This window comes from Carica papaya, chromosome 8, assembly GCF_054855325.1.
Source record: "Carica papaya isolate Zhongbai chromosome 8, ASM5485532v1, whole genome shotgun sequence".
Classification (NCBI taxonomy): Eukaryota; Viridiplantae; Streptophyta; class Magnoliopsida; order Brassicales; family Caricaceae; genus Carica; species Carica papaya.
Window position 1 is genome coordinate 31,993,251 of NC_142316.1, and position 25,871 is coordinate 32,019,121.

General features: G+C 37.8%; 1 protein-coding gene across 1 annotated transcript; it reads left to right on the forward strand.

The window, feature by feature from the left end:
• The first annotated feature begins 23,887 nt into the window (after positions 1-23,887).
• On the forward strand, positions 23,888-25,707 carry LOC110822686 (UDP-glycosyltransferase 1-like). Its single transcript, XM_022052859.2, has one exon. The coding sequence runs from the start codon at positions 23,962-23,964 to the stop codon at positions 25,477-25,479; it is 1,518 nt and encodes a 505-aa protein (XP_021908551.2). The 5' UTR covers positions 23,888-23,961; the 3' UTR covers positions 25,480-25,707.
• Positions 25,708-25,871: the final 164 nt, after the last annotated feature.

Genomic DNA, 25,871 nt, shown 5'->3' on the forward strand with positions numbered 1-25,871 from the left:
TTTTTAAACATGATATGTTGCCTGTTAGTACTGCATCTCTTACTCAATTGCCTGTAACTCACCCCAATTCATATTGTTTTTTTAGGTTAGAGAATCCTGATAGGGTTAGTAGCCAGTGAGAATATGAAAATAGTATCCAAGCTTAAGGTTGAATCCATTGGGTATGAATTATTGTAAATTAGTTTAAATTATGTGGATCAATTATCTCATGTAATGGAAATAATATTAAGAATTTCATTCTAAGGGATGTTTATTCTTATGTAATCTGCTGCATTTGAATAAAATTTTTTAGCTGCATGTTGTGATTCAACTGGTTTGCGACTGTTTCTCGAGAATCTGGGAACGGGACATTATAATCCCCAACCAATCGATCCAAAACATGCAGCCAGAAAATTTCATTCATATGCAGCGAACTATATAAAAATATACATCCGTTAATTGGGAATTCCAAATACAACTTGTATTACATGAGACAGTTGACCCATATGATTTAAATATAATTTACAATAATTCCTACCAAATAGATTCAATCCCAAGCTAGGAGACTATCTTCACATCCACACTGGCTGCTAACCCTACCAGGGGTCCCTAACCTAAAAAGACAATTTAGATTGGAGTGAGTTATAGGCAACTCGGTAAGAAATGCAGTACTAGCATGCCATAATAATATTTTAAAACCTTTTTAATACATTTAAGTGAAAACTCTTTACAAAATGCTATGTGATCCTTTATGAAAACTATTTTATTCAATAAGCAATAACAATTAATTAATCAATCAATCCCTATCCTACAACCCTTACTTTACAATCAATACCATACAATCCACAATGTCATACTTGTTTATGTTCTCCAATCCCCAAAAACCCATGCAAACACCCATACCATCAATCACATGCAAGCTTTATACATGCACCCGGATTAAAACTGACACAATGACTTTGACTCAAGACTGACTCTGACTCTTCTTCTTTATTAAGTCTTTTACGTTCATTTATATCTTCAATTAAGTTCATGTTGCCAAACTCATGAACATGGCTGTTTACATCTATTTCCAATAAGCCAATCTGGACATCAACCAAAGCTACAGAGTGGGGACATCAATCAAATAATAATGAATGCAATCACTCAATCTCTCCGATCACCATACATGAATTAAATAGTTTAGTTCTCTATCCCCAAAACACTAAATATCGATTCTAACTTGGAACCCAAATACCCGCACCCATACTCTGATTGAGTCCCAACAAAATCAATACAATAAAATTAGGCCCTCCAAGAAAATTAGGGGAATCGAATTTTACCAGATTACTTGGTTAAGTATGTTTTATTAAACTCTTGACTTTTTTATCTTTTTAGACACAACTCCTAGCTACCTTAGACATGATCAATCCTAACTCTACTTTGGTTCCCCCATTTCCCTTCTTTTGTTCTTTCCACTCTTATTGGTCTTTTCCTGGATGACAACCTAACCCTTTTTTTATTTTTCATTTCAATTCATACATTCCAAAACAACTCATATTAATTCCCTTAACAATAATAATATTTCTGATTTAATCAATCAATAAACTAGATGAATATAGCAAACATAAAATAAATAAAAATAACAAATATATTTTTTCAATTAAACCTAAATTCTTCTAGATGACCTTAATCTATTTATTTTATTTCTACATTATTATATTTTTGACTTATTTATTTTTTATTCCAATTTCTATTTTGGTTTTCCTAATTTTATATGCCTATTTAATTAATGATATTCTTACTTTCTCTTCTTATTTATTTTTCCTTCTTATTTCTAGGATTATTTATCAAATTGTTTACTTAATTAATTATTTATAATTTTTATCATTTTATTCCCAAACCCCCATTTTATTATTTATTTATTTTCTAACTTCCTTTTATAATAATTTAGCATATCCCTAATATCTACACATAGCAATGGGTATCCACTAATAAAAAATACATCATAAAATATTAATTTATTTTACTTAAAATCTCATGATCATGCACACACACCTACATTCATTCAAAATCACATTATTTCCTATTTTCATTGAAATTTCACCTTTTACTAAAAAACTCATTAAAAGTGATCAAGGGAGTACTGTAATTCTTACCTCAACCGTGGTGTGATATCATACTAAATTTAAGAATTTAACCTGATTAATTATTATTATGTCTTATGATTGAAAATTAAATATAAGAATCTAATGTTTATCGTTATTGGAGATTTGGGTCTTCCGAAGAAACCCTTTCGGTTCACCATATAGAAATGGAGTCATTATTCATATCTTATGTGGTAACCGAAAGATATACAGGTTGCGGCCTCCAGTTTTCCTCCATTATCACACATACACACAATAACCCGCGATCAAGTCACGTACCCCAACGCAACCAGCCGCCACCAAACACCCACATAAACACCCTTACCTAGCAACTTTGAGGCCACATGTGACAAAAGCTCATGGATCTCGCAAATCCGGCACATTTGGTGCTCTCAGCACCAACATCAACCGCTCAACCTACCTCCGCTCACCTATGTGGCCGCACCTACACTTGTCGCGCTTAAAGCTCTTCAGCCTCACTCCCCTTTCTCCCCTCCTGCTTAAAATCCTATGGGTCTCGTAGATCGGGCGCCTGGTGCCTGCAGTACCACCCGCACAACACCCTCCTCAGACGCACACATTGTGCTGCCCAACATCCCTTTTTTCCATGCCCTTCACGCTTACAGATGACAACTTCTCACTATTTTTCCCCCCTGTTACTTGTCGGCTTCGATGTTAATCAACACCAAATGATCGATTTTTAACCTTTTTTTTCTTTTTCTAAATTTCCAAGAAGTAGATGAGCTAATGCAACTTGATATGTCTGGATGATGACTTTATACAAACCCATTCTGATGAGGACTATTTCTGATATGCAATTTGTAATGATCTTCCTTTTTCTGAATCTTTTATGACCAATTTATGTATTTAGTGACTTTTTGGTGTGGGACGAGGGTGGTTTGAAAGAAACTTAGAAAATTAAACAAGACAAAAATAATAGAGTATGTGAGTCCCAAGAAATTATTCTTAATTCTCAATAATGTTTGGATGATAAGGATACAAATCTAATCTCAAAGAGTTCTTCGTTATGGGCATTAAAAATGCACGAAAGAGCTAAATAAAAGGTGACATAAGAAATGATAAACTCCTAACATGACATTATGCTAGAATCGCAATTTGCAACTCTTCGACTCAGCTGTAGACAGAAAACTTACTAAAATAGTTCTAACCTTGGAACTACCTAATATGTCCTAAAATGAGCTAAATTTTCATAATGCGTAAAAGATGATAGTTATAAATTTTGGTAACATTTTAAGATAGTTACAAATAAGCTAAATTCTTCAATTTTACCGCTTTATGCCCCACAGTTTAATTCTTTGTTGTTTGTTTGTTTCTTTGTTCTAAACTGATTGTGTTTTATCATGCAAAGATGCCTCTGAAGGACACTTCAAAGTCATATATGAGGTTACAAAATCCCCCCCACTCGACCTTTTCATAGGCATCCAGCAGGCAAACCTAATCCTAAATAAGGAATTGGTCAATTGTAGTTTACTTTAATGCTGCAAATAAAATTTTTATTTCTCATTTTTCATTATATCCAATGAAACTAGACCTCATAATGCACTGTTTTGGAGAATTGGGTGACAAAATCAGCCCAACTGAATACGTGGCGTAAAATTTTAATAAAGTCAAATGAGCTTTAATCGCATGTGGAGGAAAGATATCCGGTATACATGCACTCGTAACAACAACACGCCAAACGCTACTTGGACCTAAGATATATGCAACCTTGAACTTGCTGCTGTCTTGGTCTGGAAGGATCCTATTCGAGTTTTTAATATGCAAGCGTCTTGCATATGTGGATTCCATCAGGTGTTTACCGTGTTAGTAAACCCCTTCCACAATTCAACGTGCTTGATCTCGAGCCAAATTCAGGCGGGAGTTGTCTTTTTCTCAAAGACAAGGAGTCATTTTGCTGTGCTGTTGTACCTCATATGCCAGAATCTAGCGAATATAGCTCAGATGATTAAAGTACGTTCTTCAAAATTTGTGAATTGGATTGCAATTCCATAGATAATCTTGAATAATGTATGTTCGATAAATTGAGCACTCCCTTTTTAGCTTTTTGTACAAGCAATTATGTATTTCAATTATTTCAAATTACCTTATAATGGTCGTTTTTTTTGTAAAAGAAATTAAAAGGTTTACACTATCGAGTGAGTGTCACGATCCCATTTGTAGAGTGATGATAAGCCCAATAGAAATTTTAATCTTTAAATTTTTAAAATCAAACTTACCCGAATTTTAATATAAAGAAAACATGTCCTAATACACTTTGGATTCAACTCAGTTCTACCTTTTGTGGTTGAAACATTAGCAGTAGTATGGCATGAAAGCCCTAGCTCTTGAGAAGTAGGAAAGTTCTTTTACCTTGAGGAGTAGGAATTTTCTTTATTCTCGTGCGAGGCGAGTTTTTGCACACCTTTTTGTCGGAAAAATAAAGAAAAGTTACGGTAAATAATATTAGTGTCATGTCATGTCATGTGCGTGTGTGCCCGTCAAATGCATTAACCATCACTGCTGTTCACGTAACTTCCAGCGGTGCATGAAACATGAATGGTTTCACCACTGTCTCTCCTCTTATAACATCCCTAGTTCTATACCTGATGAGGGTTGGCAACGAGCAAAACAGGCTTGAGGATTGCGAACGTTGATTGTGTTATATTTTAATTTCGATTTGACAAAAATCGAAGCATAGATGATTTTTTTAGAAAAAAATTCTTTAGTTAAAGAAATTAAGCTTTAAGTCCTGAGGAATTAAGTTACGAGATTTATAAATGTATTGATTTGTCCATTAACAAACTAAATAAATAACATTCGTGACATAATAAATTTTTGAAGCTTATTAGCATTTCATTCTACATTGCAATTATTGAACTGCAAAGTTAAGCTTGTTCAAATTTTGTTCCTTAGTGAGTTCTTTTTTCCACTTCCTTTGTCCACATTAAGTAAATTCAACTTTAAAATAAAACAGGAACTTAGTTTCAAAGCAAAATTGAACTATTACAAGTTTATAGATATTAATATTGAAATGTATTTTTAATGAAAAAAAGGAAGCAAGAATATGCTTGTTGGTCAAAATAATAAAATCTGAACTCAAAATTTTGAAATTTAAATGATTTTTAATTAGTTATAATTTATTTAAATATTTTTATTCATTTGATTTACACTTAATAACGTGATCTATTTTAAATGTGACCAAGAACTACAAATGTAAATTCTTGTGTCACTCATTGATCCAACAACATTCACATCATAACTGAAAGGGAAAACTTCATCAAGCAACCAATTGCTCAGAATTTTCAACATCAAAAGGCCCGTCACTTCTTGTTGTACCATCTAAACACGGGCACCTATCAACGACAGCGGAGAGCTTGCAGGGTGGAAAGATTCTGGAAAGCCACTTATTCACGCAAAACTAAGTTTTATAACATTTCTCATTGAGTCCAGTGGAAGTGACGTCCACGTAGCTGAGGAACCAGTCAGGGAAACACCCTGAACCAGTAGATGTCACCTTGATTTGACAGATGGGCGACGTTATGCAGGGGTGTACACCACCGAAGATATCTACACTATTACGTCAGAAATATGTGTGCTTGGGACCCATCAAGCCCCATGATTTGATGTCTGCGGCATGCACGGAAGCACCGTGTGCATTCTCCAAAGTCACGGAGATAGTAGAGGTTGTCGGAGCTACACATTGCCCGCCTGTTTTTATATATAGAGTGTATACACAAAGTCTTCTCTGTATGAAAGCAGTTAACAACCATTAAATATAAGATTTGGTCAACTTTATTTTTCCAGATGAAATGTACAGGGGTAACAAATGAATAATATCAACGATAAAACGGAGTGAGATCTAAATTCCAAAGCATGGAGATAACGATGAGAGAGGGAATTTTGGAAGGATAAAAGGTATACTTATGTTTGGTGGCCTTCCATAAATTTCTATGGAGGACTCTCCATAAGCTGTAGCATAGAAAAATAGGCCTAGCAGGAAGAGTAATGGGAGGTGGCGTATGATCATCATTTCTCGATTTTTCTTCTCTTAAATCGCAGGTCAATGTTCAAAGAATCGCACTTTGTGTACATTATACATGTGCGTGTTTATATAGAAATATGAAATATGATACGCAGCATTTTCAAGTAATTTTAACAATATTTTTTTACCTGTAATTAATAATAGTGCCCACATGATTCTTCACTTTCACGACTATTAATTTTTTCATACACCCACCCCACTTTTAATGTTGTTTTTCCTTTTCTTTTTGGTAAAATTCACTTCCACTGTTATAATAATTTTATTTTAAAAGAATAAGAAAAATATGATTTGTATTTCTCCATAAAAAGAAAAAAATGATTCACACTAACTCCATATTTTTATATTTTATAGGAAAAAAAATATTACTCTTGTAGCTCTGTCCTGAATATCAAAGACACCCCCATCAACTGTAAAATTTAGAATGTAGTGCCGAAACTTTTATTTTTAAACATATGTCTATATGATATTAAATGATATTATTCAATATTATATATAATAAAAAAATGTCCTGTTATATTACAGGTTTAATTATAGTGATAATACTAAATTAATGGTTGAATATATAAAAAGTCTTTGTGCTCTACGACTTCACTCATATTAGCCACACTGATTTTTTGGATCCAGAGGAAACTTATATTTTCAAAATTTTTCCAAATTTAAATGTCCATATTCATCATTAGTCTTTATGCTCGCATAGTTATTGCTGGTACTAAGTAAAGATTTTCTTTATTTAAAAGTCCATCGATGTGGCATCTATGCTAGTATAATGAAATGTAATGTCGGAGTGTAATGTCGGGGTTTAATGAAAAGAAAGAGAAATCATGTATAATGTAGATATGACAAACCATTGTCATAATTAATCGGATAGTCATGTGAGCATAAAGTATGATGGTGAATATATACATTTTAATTTAGTCGGTATGGTTGGATATAGGTTCTTATAAACTCCCTAAATAGGAGGTGCCCATTTATGTGCCAAGCCCGCGAGGGTGGACTAGCTATAAAAACTGTATCAGGGTCTCTCTATGGTTTATTTCTCGCAATTGGTAGTTATCATTAGGTGTTACGGGTTATAATTCCCTAAGGTTGAAATCTTTTTTGGAGCTCAAACACTTATCTACAGTCCGTGCCCCTTGTAATGCTGGTTTTTTTCAAGTGACAACTTCTCACTATTTTTCCCTCTTGTTACTTGTCGACTTCGACGTTAATCAACGTCAAATGATCAACTTTTAACCTTTTTTTTTCTAAATTTCTAAGAAGGAGATAAGCTAATGCAACTAGGTATTTCTGGATGATGACTTTATACAAACCCATTCTGATGAGGATTGTTTCCGATATGCAATTTGTAATGATCTTCCTTCTTCTGAATCTTTTATGACCAATTTATGTATTTAGTGACTTTTTGGTGTAGGACGAGAGCACTTTGAAAGAAACTTAGAAAATTAAACAAGACAAAAATAATAGAGTATATTAGTCCCAAGAAATTATTCTGAATTCTCAATAATGTTTGGATAATAAGGATACAAATCTAATCTCAAAGAGTTCTACGTTATGGGCATTAAATTTTGATTTTTTCTAAATTGTGGGCTTAATGTGGGCCTTGGTATGGTATCAAGCTATCAACTTAATGTGCTCGTTTAAAATTAATCAAATATAGTTAAACAGTTTTGGGCCTTAATGAATCGGGTTCAAGTAGGAGCTTGTAATGTGCAGATACCATTTTTTTAATATTCTCATTTTATGATGGGTGAAATGAGAATCGCAAAAGTTTGTCGATATAAAAAGTGGTTATAGTCCCTGAATCACAAGGTTACTATTTTATTTTTTTTGAAATTTCGTCACCAGAAAAAGCTTTGTTCTAGGTACTGTGTTGATTTAGAAGATTATACCACCGAACACAAACAATTCTTTCGCGATTGATCCAGGTACGCTTCCACTTACTTTTCTCATTAATTGAGTAGGTGATTGTGTTTAGTTTTTACAGATCTACGGATTTGAAAAGTATTTTCATTCCAACATTTGGTATCACAGCTTTTCTCATATTGAATTTTTGATATTCAAGTTTTTTTTTTTGTTTTGTGATTTTGGATTTTGGATGCAGAATTTTAGATTTTGGATTTTAATTTTTTATTTGGTGAATTCATATATATATATATATGTGTGCAAAAATATATATGTAAAAAAATATATATGTATATATATAAGGATTATAAATATATTTATGAATATTAGAGATATATATATATGCAAAAGATTAAAAATATATATGTGTATATATATACAGAAGTTTAGAATTATATACGTATATATATATATATTAAGGATGTATATATATGAAGTAGAAAACAAGATTAGCGGCCGACGGCCGCTACATGAAGAAGAAAGTCTAGTGGTATCTTGAGTTGTTAATGAAGTGTTAATATTATAAGGTACCACTTATAAGTTAATATTATGTCCAAAGATAGAGTGTTAATGGAGTGTTCGGTATCTTGAGTTGAGAATATACCTTTATTTAAAATTAATTATTAAATTTTATTATTTATAATTTTATGTGAGTATTAATTATTTTTTTTATGTTCTCTGTTTAACTTCCTTTTCTACTAGAAGTATCACCACAAATGTTAATCACATTCTAATATTGAACGACACAAACTTCAAGGCATAGAAGAATAGTATTCGACTTGCACTTGAAGTTATGGATCTGGATTGGGCTTTACGGATTGATCAACCCGATCCGATTACTCTTGACAGTAACCCTGAGGAAAAGAAGGAGTTTGAAAGATGGGATCGGTCAAATTGTATGAGTATGTTGGTTATTGTTTAGTTGAATAGTTATTATGTTCTTTTCTCTACAAAAAATCGTCCATTCGAGTTATACTGTGTTTTTATATTTTTATTTGAAAATTATTTATATTGTATTATTATTATTATCTATCTGTTATTTAATTAATTAATCAATATATATATTTATTAAAAACATATTCTAAAAATGTGATAAAAAATAACTTAAATTTAGCATTACTACCTGTAATATAGAGGATTTATGTTTATTTTTTGAGTTTGTTAATTTTGCTTAGGTTCCAAATAGTCCATTCCCTTTGTGAAAGAAACATTAGGGTATAAAATAAACATATTTTAACTGTAATAGCCTTGAAAATTTAAAAAGAAATGCATATAATAATTTGAGTGCGGAAGCAAAATAAAGGTTAAGGTTAACATCCCTTACATGATAACTCAAAAGTACTAACAAACATCACGAAGCAAATTCTCTGAAAGAAATACAAAATGAAAAAAATAAAGGAAACTATAAAATATCTAGCATCTACTTGTAGCCTTCTTGCGGATTGGGTTCGGGAACCGAGTCCTCCTGATATGAAATTATTAAATAAGGGGTGAGCTACACTAACCCAGTAAGGACATCACAATATATCACCGTCACAGAAGCAAATGTTGGTAGAAAACAAAAAACAACCAATGGAGCACAAATTTTAAACCAATACATTCATTAAAATTAAAACCATTTTTCCTTTTTCTTACCATTGGAGAATCTGCGAAAAAAACCTATAAAGACAATAATATCATACAGATCATAACTTCATGCACAATCAGTAACATGGAACATATCATTAATTTATATTCATTAACAATAACTAATCATCACCGTTTCTCATTTCACCAGCCTACTAGTATCCATGGGGATCCATAGGGGTGTCCCCGCTATACGTGAACCATTTCCATTAATAATCTTAATTCTAGGGCCGTCCCCATACTCTGTCCGGTATGAGTGCTAAGACATTAAACCTCAATATCCCGTCTGATATGAGGGTGAAGCGGGTCGTCCCTATACCCCATCCGGTATGAGTGTCAAATGACCAAGTCTCCATACCCCGTCCGGTATGAGACAACGTTCACAGAGGGTTCTCTATGAACCCGATCCGTCCACCATCTCTCAGGATATCTAGTGAGGTTGTCATCTTATCCATTTATCAGATCACATCCCATTCCTATTTGTCATTAGTCTCCGTCACCAATCAAACATAAATACATAAACAAGTAATGTGCATCTAACAATGCAATCATATCTTAGATTCCCAAAATCAAACAGTAGTGAAGTAAGCAGTGATACATATATTTAAAACTATAGAATAGATAAACTAGATATCATAATGTATCTAAACTATAAAATAAATCAAACAAGAATCGACAAAGAATAATGTCCAGTTTGGGCTCAATTAGCAATCGTAATTAATTATGCATATCTATTTAATTTGTACAAAATATAGTATTACCATTTATTCAAACTTCAATTCCATGATAAGAAATAGGGTGAGGGGTTCTTACTTGATTCGACGCCGAAAATAGAGGGTTACTGCGTCTACGGGCGATCCTTGGGTTCCCTGAATTTTCCTTCGGGAACTGAAACGCGCTTACGGTACCTACAAGTGTCCCAAATAACCCAAAAATTAGACCCATGGCCTACTCAGCTAATTTTGGAATTCTGGCACGGCGGCTCTACCATGCTCTGCCACCCGCGGCGGCAATCCACCTTGGGTTGGCTGTTTTTAGCCGTTTTTAGCCGAATTTAATTGAACTTGTACCGGTTCCTGTGAGAAAACACACTTAGGACCCTCGGTGGGCCGAAAAAAATGCAAAAAACTGAAACTCACCGACGGTGGGGCTCTCCGATGCAGCGGCTCCTCTGGCTCACATTGCGGTTGGGTGTTTTGCTTCGGCCAACCTGTAGAGAAGGAAGCGATGGTCACAACGGTGGAAAAATCACATCGAACCGGAATCGGGAAGGGCCTTATCGGAGGTGTTTTTCGAAACACCCTAGCACATCGCCGCTGAGCTAAAGCGGTATTTTTCGGCCAATCAGCCAGTTCTTTCACTCCGATTTAGCCATGGGTGGGTTTAAAATTGAATTTCGTTCAAGAGGGGAAATTTTTACCTCGTTTGGCGGTCGAAAATTGCTTCGGTACGATGGCGGGTGGCGGCGGTCGGCTCCCCGGCGGCTGGGCTGTCTTCTCCGGTGAGGGGCTCTAGCAGCTAGAGTTAAGGTTTGAGTGTGAACGGGGTTATTTATAACCATCCACTTTTGATATGGGCCGATCAACTTTTAATCAGAACCGTCCGATCGCGATTAAATAGGGAGTGAATTTGGGTCGTTCATCACGATTTAATCTGGGTCGTTCATCGCGATTTAATCTGGACCGTCTGTACGCGATTCAATCTGGACCGTCCGTGCGCGATGCAATCTGGGCCGTCCGTGCACGTGTTTGATTTGGACCGTCCGTGCGCACGGGAACGGATCTCAGCCGTTCGATCGGGCGCACGCAGATCGTCCACGTGGCTCCCCCCCCCTCCCCCCTGCGGCCTCACACGTCAGTGCCTCTGCCACCTAGCTCGTCCTGGTTGGTCGGGGCTGCTGACCGAGCAGCTGACGTGGCGTAACTTTTTTAAATTATATTTTGACTCCCGATTTCTGATTTTTCTTTCAAAAATACCCCCAGAACCCAAATTTTCACCATTTTTTTCCAAAATTGTTTTCAACTAAATTCGTAACCAATTTTTTACCCTTTTTATTATTATTGTTATTATTATTATTTTCATTAAATCAAATTAAATTTAAATAAATTAAATTTAAATCATATAAATAATAATTATATTTATATAAAAAATAATAATAATTAATAAAAATAAAAATAATGAAATGTTGGGTGTTACATTAACAATAACATTTGTAACCTTAGTACAACTTTAATTATTATTTCAACTTAGAGGCAAACAAGTCACACCAACTTTCTTTATCCTTGACTTTGATTTTTCATAACTAGTTTTGCTTTTGATTTTTCTCATTAACTACAAGTAGATTATAAAATATCATCTCTTAATGTATTAAGATTTTTTTTAGTACAAATTTATATTAAAGTGTATATAAATACCTAAATAAGTATATGAATTTTAACATACATGTAAGTATATTTATACATGATTTAACATATATATGTTTTTTTACATATAAACCTCTTTTTAGATTTTAAGACTTTTTGTATATAAATTGGACATATAAAAACTTCCTTTAATGTATTAAAAAAAAAATAGTACACATTTATATTAAGTTGCATGTATATTTAAATACGTACATAAATTTTAAGGTGCATATATATTCAAATAGATGTATAAATTTTAATATGCATGTAAGTATATTTATGTATTGCTTATGTAACACTCAACCTTTCTTTTTTTTTTAATTATTATTATTTTTTATATAAATATAATTATTATTTATATGATTTTAATTTAATTTATTTAATTTTAATTTAATTTAATAATAATAATAATAATAATAATAAGGGTAAAAATTGGTTAGGGATTTAATTGAAAACAATTTTAGAAAAAATGGGTGAAATTTGAGTTTTGGGAGTATTTTTTAAAGAAAAATCAGAAATTAGAGGTTAAAAAGCAATTTAGAAAAGTTACGTTACGTCAGCTGCCCTGACCAACCAGGACGTGCCAGGTGGCAGAGACGCTGACGTGGGAGGCCACGCGAGGGGAGCCACGTGGGCAATCCACGTGCGCGCGATCGAACGGCTAAGATCCATTCTTGCACGCACGAACACCCAGATTAAAAACGCGTACGGACGGCCCAGATTACATCGCGCACGGACGGTTCAGATTAAATCGCGCATGGACGGTAGATTGAATTGTGATGAATAACCCAGATTCACTCCTTATTTAATATCGATCGGACGGTTCAGATTAAAAGCGATAGACAGCCTAGATCAAAAGCAGATGGGTATAAATAACTCCATCCGCACCCAAACCCTAACCCTAGCCACCATAGCCCCTCGCCGGAGAAGACAACCCAGCCGCCGGAGAGTCGATCACTGTCACACACTGCCGTACTGGAGCAATTTCCGACTGCCAAACGAGGTAAAAATTTCCTCTCTTACACAAAATTCAATTTTAAACCCATCCATGGGCAAATCAGAGAGAAAGAACCGGGTGATTGGCCAGAAAATGCCGCTGAAGCTCGACGGCGCCGCTGCGGGGTATTTCAAAAAATTCCTCCGATGAGACCCTTCCCAATTCCTGTTCGATGTGATTTTTCCGCCGTTGTGACCACCATTTCCTTCTCTACAAGTTGACTGAAGCAAAATACCCAACTGCCGAAGGAGCTGCCGCACCAGAGAGCCCCACCACCGGTGAGTTTCAGTTTTCTGTATTTTCTTCAGCCCACCGAGGGCCCTAAGTGTGTTTTCTCATAGGAACCGGTGCAAGTTCGGCTGAATTCGGCCAAAAACAGCCAACCCGAGGCGAATCGCCGCTGTGCCGAAATTCTAAAATTTGCCGAGTGGGCCTTGGGTCTAATTTTTGGGTTATTTGAGACACTTGTAGGTACTGTAAGCGCGTTTTAGTTCTTGAAGGAAAATTCGGGGAACCTAGGGACTGCCCGTAGGCGCAGTAACCATCTAGTTTCGGTGTCGAATCAAGTAAGGACCCCTCACTCTATTTCCTATCATAGATGTGAAGTTTGAATAAATAATAATATGGTCTTTTGTACAAGTTAGATAGATATGCATAATAAATTACGGATTGCTAATGGAGCCCGAAATCGGACATTACTCTATGTTGATTTCTGTTGATTTATTTTACCGTCTAAAGGCATGATGGTATCTGGTTTATGGTTTTAAATGCATGTATTACTGTCTTACTTGACTACTGTGTGATTTTGGGATTTAAGATAGGATTGTATTACCGGGTGCATGTTCATTGTTTATGTGATTGTGTTTAATTTGGTCATAGAGATTAAGGGAAAACAGGAAATGGATGTGATCTAAAAAACAGATAAAGTAACAGCCTCACTAGATATCCTGAAAAATGGTGGACGGACCGGGTTCATAGGGAACCCTACTGTGAATGTTGTCTCATACCGGACGGAGTATAGAGACTTGGTCATTTGGTGCTCATACCGAACGGAGTATGAGGATGGCCCGCTTCACCCTCATACCGGACGGGGTATTGAGGTTTAATATCTTGGTGCTCATACCAGACAAGGTATGGGGATGGCCTTGGAATTAAGATTTTTAATGGAAATTGTTCACGTGTAGCGGGGACACCCCTATGGATCCCCATAAATACTAGTAGGCTGGTGAAATGAGAAACGGTGATGATTAGTTATTGTTAATGAATATGAATTTATGATATGTTTCATGTTACTGATTGTGCATGAAGTTATGATCTGTATGATATTATTGTTTTTATAGGTTTTTTTCGCAAATTCTCCATTGGTAAGAAAAAGGAAAAATGGTTTTAATTTTAATGAATGTATTGGTTTAAAATTTGTGCTTCCTTGGTTGTTTTTTATTTTCTACCAACATTTGCTTCTGTGACGGCGATATATTGTGATGTCCTTACTGGATTAGTGTAGCTCACTCCTTATTTAACCATTTCAGATCAGGAGGACCCAGTTCCCGAACCCGATCCGTAAGAAGGCTACGAGTAGATGCCAGATGTAACGGCCCCGAAAATTAAAAAAAAATGTATATATTTATTCTAAGTGCGGAAACGATATAAAATAGATTATGATTAACATCCCTTACACAATAATCAAAATGTATTAAAGAATGAAAGAATAAACTAACCGAAGAAAATATTGTAAATGAATACTATAAGGAAAACTAATAAATCTTTTGGCTTCTATTCACCGTCTTCTTGCGGAATGGGCTCGGGAACCAAGTCCTCCTTATATGAAATGGTTAAGTAAGGAATGAGCTACACTAGCCCAGTAAAGATGTCACACTATCTCATTGTCACAGTAGTAAAGGTTGGTAGAAAACAAAAACGACTAATGAAGCATAATTCATAATAAATTCATTTATCAATAATAAAATCCTTCACTATCCACTTACCTCGGTGAGATTCATGAAAATAACTTATGAAAATAATGACATTATAAACATCATAAGATCATTCACACTCTGTAACATAACACATATCATACTTTTGTATTTCAATTATCAGGAAAAACAACAAATAAGGCAACAGTGATTTATGCATACGAAACCACAAAAATCACTGTTTTATCTATTATAGTTTGAATTATTTCACTGTTTTTTCAACCTACTAGTATCCATGGGGATCCATAGGGGTCCCTACTATACGTGAACCATTCACCTTAATTTCAGGACCGTTCCCATACCCCGTCCGGTATGAGCGCCAAAACGATAAACCTCAATACCCCGTCTTGTATGAGGATGAAGCGGGCCGTCCCCATACCTCGTTCGATATGAGCGCCAAAACATTTAAAGTCAATATACTCTGTCTGATATAAGAGACCCTTTTCCCGGTAGGGTTCCCTATGAACCCGGTCCGTCCACCATCTCGCAGGACATCTAGTGAGGCTGTCAACTTATCCATTTATAAATTCACATACCCTTTTCATTTTTCTTAGTCTTAATTACCCAATCAACATGAATACGTAAACTAGTAACGCACACCAAATAAGGCAACACAACAACGGGTTCACAATAATTCAAACTATAATAGATAAAACAGTGATTTATGCATACGAAACCACAAAATAAACAATCAAATACTATACTGCATTTAGACTGTAAAATACATCAAACAGGAACAGACCGATAATTACATCAGTTTCGGGCCCCATTAGCAATCTTAATTAATTATACATATCTATTAATTCATAAAATATCATTTTATCATTTATTAAGTTTTAATGTCGTGATAGGAAATAGGGTGAGAGATCCTTACTTGTTTCGGAGTCTGAAATCGGGTTCTCACTGCGCCTACGGGCAGTCCCTAGAGTTCCTGAATTTTTTTCCAGAAACTGAAACACACTTCCGGTACCTGTACATGTCCCAAAAAAAAACACCAAATCAGACCCAGGGCCTTTTCGGCCAATTTCGAAATTCTGGCATGGCGGCTCTGCAATGCTACAGCGACGGCGCCGCTGCCCACAACGCCAATCTGCCTGGGATTGGCCGTTTTAAGCCGTTTTCGACCGAATTCTGCCAAACTTGCATTGGTTCCTATGATAAAACACCCCTAGGGCCCTCGGTGGGCCAAAAAATTCTAGAAAACCGAGACTTACCGGCGGCGAAGCTCTCGAGTGTGGCGGCTCCTCCGGCGCGAGTTGCGATTTGGTGTTTTGCTCCGGTCAACCTGTTAAGAAAAGGACGATGGTCACAGTGGTATAAAAATTACATCGAACGGAAACCGGGAAGGGCCTCATCGGAGGCAAAAATCTAGGGAACCCAAGGCGGTGCCGCAGGGCTTCGACGGTGTTTTCTGGCCAATTAGCCGGTGGTTTGGCTTCAATATTGACACAAGGAGGTTCAGCATCAAAAAATGAGCCAAGGGGAGAAATTTTACCTTGTTTGGCGGCCAAAAGTTGCTCTGGTGCAGCGGCGGGTGGCGGCAGTCGGTTCCTCCAGTGGCTGGGTTGTCTTCTCCAGCGAGGTTTCTGGCTACTAAGGTTTAGGGTTGGGTGTGAATGAGATTATTTATAACCTTCCCTTTTTAATCTGAGCCGTCCATTACGATTTAATCTAGGCTGTCCGATCGCGATTAAATTAGAAATAAATCTGGACCGTCCATTGCGATGCAATCTGGGCCGTCTGTGCGTGATCAGATCTGGGCCGTCCGCACGCATGAGATCTGGGCCGTCCAAGCGCACTTTTGATCTGGGTCATCCGTGCGCGCGGGAACGGATCTGGGTTGTCCAATCGCGCGCACGCGGATCGCCCACGTGTCTCCTCCCGCATGGCTTCTTGCGTTAGTGTCCTTGCCACGCGGCGTGTCCTGGTTGGCCGGGGCTGCTGACTAGGATGCTGACGTGGCATAATTTTTTTAAATTGCGTTTTGACCCCCAGTTTTCGATTTTCTTTTCAAAAATATCTCCAGAATCTAAATTTTCGCCCCTTTTTTTCAAAATCAATTTCAATTAAATTCCAAAAATAATTTTACCCCATTTTATCATTATTTTTATTTTTATTTCTATTAAATTAAATTAAATTAAATTAAAACCTTATAAATTAATTATTAATATAAAATAAAATCAAACAAAAATTCCAATAATAATAAAATAAAAAGTTTTGGGTGTTACAATTCTTCCATCTTAAAGAAATTTGGTCCCCCAAATTTGCACCTTACTCTTGGTCAAACAAATGGGGATACTGGACTCTAAAGTCTAATTCCAGCTCCCAAGTAACCTCCCTTGGCGAGTGGTTCTGCCACACTACCTTTGTAAATGATATTTCCCGGTTGCGGAGTATTCTGCTCTTTCGATCCGTGATACCGACAGGGACTTTCTCATAAGATAAGTCCCCTTGGAGTGGGAGCGATTCATGAGCCAAGACATGAGAGGGGTCCGGGTTGTACTTACGTAGCATGGATACATGGAACACATTGTGGACCTTGGAGAGCTTTGGAGGCAGTGCTAGTCTGTAGGCAGCAGTACCAATCCTGTCTAAGACTTCAAATGGTCCAATAAATCGGGGGTTCAGTTTTCCTCCCCTACCGAACCTACTAATTCCCTTGAAATGAGTGACCTTAAGGAACAACCGATCGCCTTACTCAAACGCTAAATCTCTCCTCCGGGTGTTCGCATAACTTTTTTGTCTGCTCTGAGCCGTCTGAATGTTCTTTCTGATTTTAACTATTTAAAACGTGGTCTCCTCCACCAACTCCGGGCCGAACAACTTTCTGTCGCCCACTTCTTCCCAACAAATCAGCGATCTGCATGGGCGCCCATATAACGCCTCATACGGAGCCATGCCAATGCTCGCTTGGTAGCTGTTGTTGTAGACAAATTCTATCAGGGGTAGATAGTCGTCCCAATGGCCCCCAGAGTCAATGACACAAGCTCGGAGCATATCCTCAAGTGTACGTATTGTCCTTTCTGATTGTCCATCAATCTAAGGATGGAAGGCAGTACTGAGAGACAGCTTTGTTCCCATGGCCTGCTAAATGCTACTCCAAAATTGAGAAGTGAACCTGGGGTCCCTATCGGATACCACTATCACTGGAACTCCATGCAATCTGACTATTTTTCGGATATACATTCTTGCCAACTTGTCCAAGGGATCGGTTATCTTGATGACTAGGAAGTGGGAAGACTTGGTAAGCCAGTCAACAATTACCCAGATGGCGTCATGTCCTGAACGTGCCTTGGGTAATCCCGTTACGAAGTCTATGGCGATATGTTCCCACTTCCACACCGGGATCGGTACGGGCTGAAGTAACCCACCTGGGCGTTGATGTTCTGTCTTGACCTGCTGATATACCAAGTATTTAGATACAAAGTCAACTATGTCCCTCTTCATCCCATACCACCAAAATCGGGGTCGCATGCTTTGGTACATTTTGGTACTTCCGGGATGCATGGCAAACTTCGAGCTGTGGGATTTTATCATGATATCTCTCTTTAACTCACTTCGTCTGGGATACATACCCTGTCCTGGAACCGGAGTAACCCATCGACAGAGATTCAGAATTCTGAACTCACTCCCTGTTCTGTATCATTCTTGCGGGCTACTAAGGCGGGGTCGACTAACTGGGCTTCCCTTATTCTCTGTATTAACTCGAGCTGGACGGTCAGACGGCCCAAACATGCGACTCTCTTTAGATCCTGAAGTCGAACCTGTTGTGTGGCCCCAATTTGCTTGCGTTCTAAAACCATCAAATTGGCTAAAATACCTACATTTTTCCTGCTGAGAGCATCTGCCACCACGTTGCCCTTACCTGGATGATACAAGATATCAAAATCATAGTCTTTAAGGAGTTCCATCTATCTTCTCTGATGCATGTTGAGATCCTTTTGAGTGAATATGTGTTTCAAACTCTTATGATCGGTATAGATCTGAAAGGTTTCTCTGTATAAATAATGGCATCAGATTTTCAAGACTTGTATGATTGCGATAAGTTTCAAGTCATGGGTGGGATAATTCTTCTCATAATTCTTTAACTGTCTGGACCCATAGGTTATGACCTTCTCATGCTGCATCAGGATATAACCCAGGCCTAGATAGGAAGCATCACTATAAACTGTATATCCCCCAATCCACTCGGTAAAGCCAGTACGGGTGCAGTGGTCAGCCGCTCCTTTAATTCTGAAAAACTCCTCTCACAGTTCTCATTCCACTCAAACTTGGCATTCTTCTTTGTGAGTCGGGTTAGGGGAGCTGCTAGACTAGAGAATCCTTCGACGAACCTGCGGTAATAACCTGCCATTCCCAGAAAGCTACAGATCTCCTTAACTGATGTCAACTTCTCCCAGCCAAATACCGCTTCAACCTTTTTGGGATTCACTAATACTCCTTCCTTCGATATGATGTGTCCTAGGAAAACGGTCTGTTCAAGCCAGAATCCACACTTACTCAACTTTGCATATAGCTTCTTTTTTCTGAGGACCTGCAAAACTTGGGCTAGATGGTGAGCATGCTCTTCTCTGTTTTTTGAGTAGACCAAGATGTCATCGATGAACACAATAACAAATTGATCCAAGAATTCTCTGAAGACCTTGTTCATCAGATCCATAAAGATGGTCGGCGCGTTGGTTAGCCCAAATGGCATGACCAGGAACTTATAGTGTTCGTACCTAGTTCGAAAGGTCGTTTTGGGGATGTCTTCTGTTCTTATTTTCACCTGATGGTAACCTAATCGCAGGTCTATTTTGGAGAAGACCTGCGCACCCTGCAGCTGATCGAAGAAATCGTCAATTTTAGGAAGGGGATATTTGTTCTTGACTGTGACCTTGTTCAGTCCTCTGTAATTAATACACAGTCTCAATGTTCCATCTCCCTTTCTGGCAAAAGTGACTTCGGCACCCCAAGGAGACACACTGTGTCTAATAAAACCACTGTCTTGCAATTCATTGATCTATTTCCTCAGCTCTTCCATCTCAACGTGGCTCATACAGTAAGGAACAATCAAAATGGACTGGGTGCCTGGTTATAGGTCTATAGTGAACTCAACTTCCCTATCCACTGGCAGTCCGGATTCTTTGTCCAAAAATACATCTGGAAAGTCTCGGACTACCGAAATCTCTTGGATACAAATTTCCTTCTTGGGCTTGCCCTGTACTACGTCCGGGTTGGCATCGGCATCCTGCTGTGTGAGGTTGTAAACCCTGCCCTGAAAAAGAGTTCTTCATTGGTTCTGGTTCCTCGGACACTCTCTCGCATAGTGCTAGGCACTACCACATATGCGACAGGTGTTGTTGAGGCGATAGCATGGTCGGTCCCCATGATCCCTGCCGCAGTGCTAACAGATTTTTCCACGTACTGCCCCTAGAGCCTGAGAGGGAGCCTAGATCGCCGGTCTTGGCCTCTTATTTTGTTGGATCGGGGCAGTAGGTACTGGTCTGCGGGGTGGAGCTGAGGGTCTGTGACTCCCTGCTGATTGAGAAAAGGTGTTGAAACTCCTCTCCACGATCTGAGGGTACTGTGGAGGAGCAGGCTCGTGCCGGGGTGGCTCGAGATCTGCTCACTGTAGTGGTGGCTCAACCTGTGGTAGTGGGGGAGGGTCGGGTAACTCCCTTATCTCCTCTCGGCCTTGCTGGGCAGCAATGATCCTTTCTAGCATCTCAAATATTCTGTCCACATCTTCCCGAAGTGAATCATCCCGGGCTGCTCAGTTTAATGGGAGTCTTCCTCTACTCATCTCTCAGCACTTGTTTCACAAAGAAGGGTTGAGTAACGATTAATCGGTTGGTATTTCTCTAAATATTATTGTGTAAAGGATGAGTCCGAGGAACGCGGCTCTGATACCAACTCTAACGGCCCCGGAAATTAAAAAAAATGTATATATTTATTCTAAGTGCGGAAGAGAGATAAAATAGATAATTATTAACATCACTTACACAATAATCAAAATGTATTAAAGATATGAAAGAATAAACTAACTGAAGGAAATACTGTGAATGAATATTATAAGGAAAACTAATAAATCTTTAGGCTTCTATTCGCCGTCTTCCTGCGGAACGGGCTCGGGAACCAAGTCCTCCTTATCTGAAATAGTTAAGTAAGGAATGAGCTACACTGATCCAGTAAAGATGTCACATTATCTCACTGTAACAGTAGTAAAGGTTGGTAGAAAACAAAAACGACCAATGGAGCATAATTCATAACAAATTCATTTATCAATAATAAAACCCTTTACTGTCCACTTATCTCGGTGAGATTCATGAAAACAACTTATGAAAATAATGACATTATAAACATTATAAGATCATGCACACTCTGTAACATAACACATATCATACTTTTATATTTCAATCATCAGACAACAAATTTCCTCTTTTATCAGCCTACTAATATCAATGGGGATCCATAGGGGTCCCCGCTATACGTGAACCATTCATCTTAATTCTAGGGCCGTCCCCATACCCCGTCCGGTATGGGCGCCAAAACCATAAACCTCAATACCCCATCCGGTATGAGGGTGAAGCGGGTCGTCCCCATACCCCGTCCGGTATGAGCACCAAAACATTTAAAGTCTCTATACCCCGTCCGATATGAGAGACCCCGTTCCCGGCAGGATTCCCTATGGACCCGGTCCGTCCATCGTCTCCCAGGATATCTAATGAGGGTGTCGACTTATCCATTTATAAATTCACATACCCTTTTCATTTTTTTTAGTCTCAATTACCTAATCAACATGAATACATAAACCAGTAACGCACACCAAACAAGGCAACACAACAACGGGTTCACAATAATTCAAACTATAATAGATTAAACAGTGATTTATGCATACGAAACCACAGAATAAACAATCAAATACTATACTACATTTAGACTGTAAAATATATCAAACAGGAACAGACCGACAATTACATCAGTTTCGGGCCCCATTAGCAATCTTAATTAATTATACATATCTATTAATTCACAAAATACCATTATATCATTCATTAAGCTTTAATACCGTGATAAGAAATAGAGTGAGGGATCCTTACTTGTTTCGGAGTCTGAAATCGGATTCTCACTACGCTTACGGGCGGTCCCTAGATTCCCTGAATTTTTTTCCAGAAACTGAAACACACTTCCGGTACCTGCACATGTCCCCAAAAAAAACTCCAAATCAGACCCAGGGCCTTTTCGGCCAATTTTGGAATTCTGGCACGGCGGCTCCGCCGTGCTCCGGCGACAGCGCCGCCACCCACGGGGCGATCCGTCTCGAATTGGCCGTTTTCAGCCGAATTCGGCCAAACTTGCATTGGTTCCTATGATAAAACACCCCTAGGGCCCTCGGTGGGCCAAAACATTCCAGAAAACCGAGACTTACTGGCGGCAAAGCTCTCAGGTGCGGCGGCTCCTCCGGTGCGAGTTATGATTTGGTGTTTTGCTCCGGTCAACTTGTAGAGAAAAGGATTGTGGTTACAGTGGTGTAAAAATTACATCAAACGGGAACTGGGAAGGGCCTCATCGGAGGCAAAAATCGAGGGAACCCGCAGCGGCGCCGCTGGACTTCGGCGATGTTTTTCGGCCAATTAGCTGATGGTTTGGCTCCGATTTGGCCACAGGGAGGTTCAGCATCGAAAAACGAGCCAATGAGAAAAATTTTACCTTGTTTGGTGGCCGGAAGGTGCTTCGGTGCGGTGGCGGATGGCGGCGGTCGGTTCCTCCGGTGGCTTGGTTGTCTTCTCCGGTGAGGGTTCTGGCGGTTAGGGTTTGGGGTTAGGTGTGCGTGATCAGATCTAGGCCGTCCGCACGCGTGAGATCTGGGCCATCCATGCGCACTTTTGATCTGGGCCATCCGTGCGCGCGGGAACGGATCTGAGTCGTCCGATCGCACGGACGCAGATCGCCCACGTTTCTCCGTCCCGCTTCAGCGTCCCTGCCACGCAGCATGTCCTGGTTGGCCGGGGCTGCTGATCGAGCTGCTGACGTGGCACAATTTTTCTAAATTGTGTTTTGACCTCTGATTTTCGATTTTCTTTTCAAAAACATACCCATATTCTAAATTTTCACTACTTTTTCCCAAAATCAATTTCAATTAAATCACAAAAATAAATTTACCCCATTTTATCATTATTATTATTTTTATTTTTATTAAATTAAATTAAATTAAATTAAAACCTTATAAATTAATTATTAATATAAAATAAAATCAAACAAAAATTCTAATAATAATAAAATAAAAAGTTTTGGGTATTACACTAAATACTTTATAGTTTTCTTTATTTTTTTCATTTTTTATATTTCTTTCAAAGAATTTGTTCCATGATGTTTGTTAGTACTTTTGAGTTATCATGTAAGGGATGTTAATTTTAATTTTTTATTTCGCTTCCGCACTCAGATTATTATATATATTTTAATTTAAATTTCTGGGGTCACCAAAACTTACCATATACGCGTATTTCTTTCCTCTATAAACTTTCTTTTTTTTTTTTGTATTTTGAACATAACCTAATAAGAAAAAATTAAATTTCTATATATACTTTTTCATTCATGAATATATGTATCATCATTCAACTCAAATTATTAAATGTATAACAGTAACATTATATCATTTGAGTATGTAGTACAGAGAATAAATATTGTCCACATAAATCTACTACTTTCTATGAACCACCTCATCATGTCCAGATAAAACCAATCCGGTTACGTAAGCTCTTGCATCACCAGTTGCCAACTTCTATCCATCACTGTAGACTACGGGTTAATTCGAACCTTCGTGCCTATATATATATATATATATATATAGTATCCATATCTATAAATAGACATGTTTATGTACATATGTACGTGCAGTACTTAGTACTGAAGTAGAGAGTCATTCAGTCCCATGCCAGCTAACTCAATCTTTCCATCAACCCAAGCTGCCATGGATTTTCAAGATCAAAACCAGAAACTTCACTTCGTGCTCTTCCCATTTATGGCGCAAGGCCACATGATCCCAATGATTGATATTGCAAGACTCTTGGCCGAACGCGGCGTAATCATAACCATTATCACAACACCTGTTAATGCAGCAAGATTCGAACCCGTTATAGCCCGTTCTGTCCAATCTGGACTCCGTATCCGCCTGGTTCAGCTTCAGTTTCCAGGTGTAGATTCAGGACTAATCCCAGCAGGGCAAGAGAATATTGATCTTCTGCAACCAGTTGGATTACTCCTTAATTTCTTCAAAGCAACCAACTTGTTTCAAGAACCGGTCGAGAGATTATTTGAGGAGCTATCACCACCACCGTCCTGCATCGTCTCCGATTTCTGCTTGCCGTATACAAACAAAATCGCCGGTAAGTTTCAGATACCTAGAATTTCCTTTCATGGAACAAGCTGCTTCTACCTTTTGTGCATGCATAATATCATGGCAGATGGATTTCTTTCTAAGATTGTCGAGACTGTAACCTCCGACTCCGAGTATTTCACTGTGCCAAACATGCCGGATGAAATTAAATTTACAAGAGCACAGATACCAATACCCACTGATGAAATCTGGAAAGAGAGTAGAGAGGAGATATTAGAAGCAGATAAAGAATCATACGGGGTGATTATGAACACTTTTGAAAAAATTGAAGCAGAGTACGTCAGAGAGTACAGAGAGTTAAAAAGAAAAAAGGTATGGAGCATTGGACCTCTTTCTCTCTGCAACAAGTCTGGTTTAGACAAGGCACAGAGAGGGAAGAAAGCTGCAGTTGATGAACATCAATGTCTCAGCTGGCTTGATTCTCAACAACCAAGCTCTGTAATCTACGCTTGTCTTGGAAGCATCAATAACGCGCCACCGGCTCAACTGATAGAACTAGGAATAGCCTTGGAGGAATCAAACAAACCATTCATCTGGGTGTTAAGAGAATGGAATAGCCTAAATGGAGTCCGGCAATGGATTTCAGATTATGGATTCCAGGAAAGGATCAAGGGACGAGGGTTTCTGATAAAGGGTTGGGCTCCACAAGTGTTGATATTATCACATCCCGCCATTGGAGGATTCTTAACTCACTGCGGATGGAATTCCACCATTGAAGGAATCAGTGCTGGTGTACCGCTGATAACTTGGCCGCTGTTTGGAGACCAGTTTTGTAATGAGAAACTGGTTGTGGAGATACTGAAAATTGGTGTCAGTGTGGGAGTAGAGAAGCCTTTCCGGTGGGAGGAAGAACATGTTAGCGTGTTGGCGAAAAAGGAAGATATCAAGAATGCTATTGACAAGGTGATGGAAGAAGATGAAGAAGGAGAGAGGAGAAGACAGAGAGCTAAAGAGCTTGCAGAAATGGCAAAGAAAGCTGTTGAAGAAGGAGGATCTTCTCATCGTAATTTAACAATGTTAATTGATGATCTTAAGCAGCAATCATCAAACTAAATTATTTACTCTAAAAAAATATCCAGAAAATTGTGACAAATTATGGGTGATTGATTACTCAATCTGATATCACCTAATTTTTAGTTAGTAAGAAGAATTTATATAAATATTATTAGAGTACGTGCTACCTTACCTTGGTAATTTTAAATTGTTAAAATTTTGAAATTTATAGATGTTTGGATTATAATTTTTATTAATAAATAAATAAAATTATCGGACATTAACTGAGTGGTATGTATATATATATATATATATATATATATATATGTTGTTCATAATAAATATAAGAGTACGATTTAATTTAAACCATTACTTTTTTCCGATCTTTCAAAGCAATTTCTTTGGAGAATCTTTTAGAAGAGTCAAGCAATTTTTTTCTATTATTACAATAA

Excerpts from the sequence above, each read along its gene's own strand:
- LOC110822686 (XM_022052859.2), top strand. The coding sequence starts at position 23,962 with ATGCCAGCTAACTCAATCTTTCCATCAACCCAAGCTGCCATGGATTTT.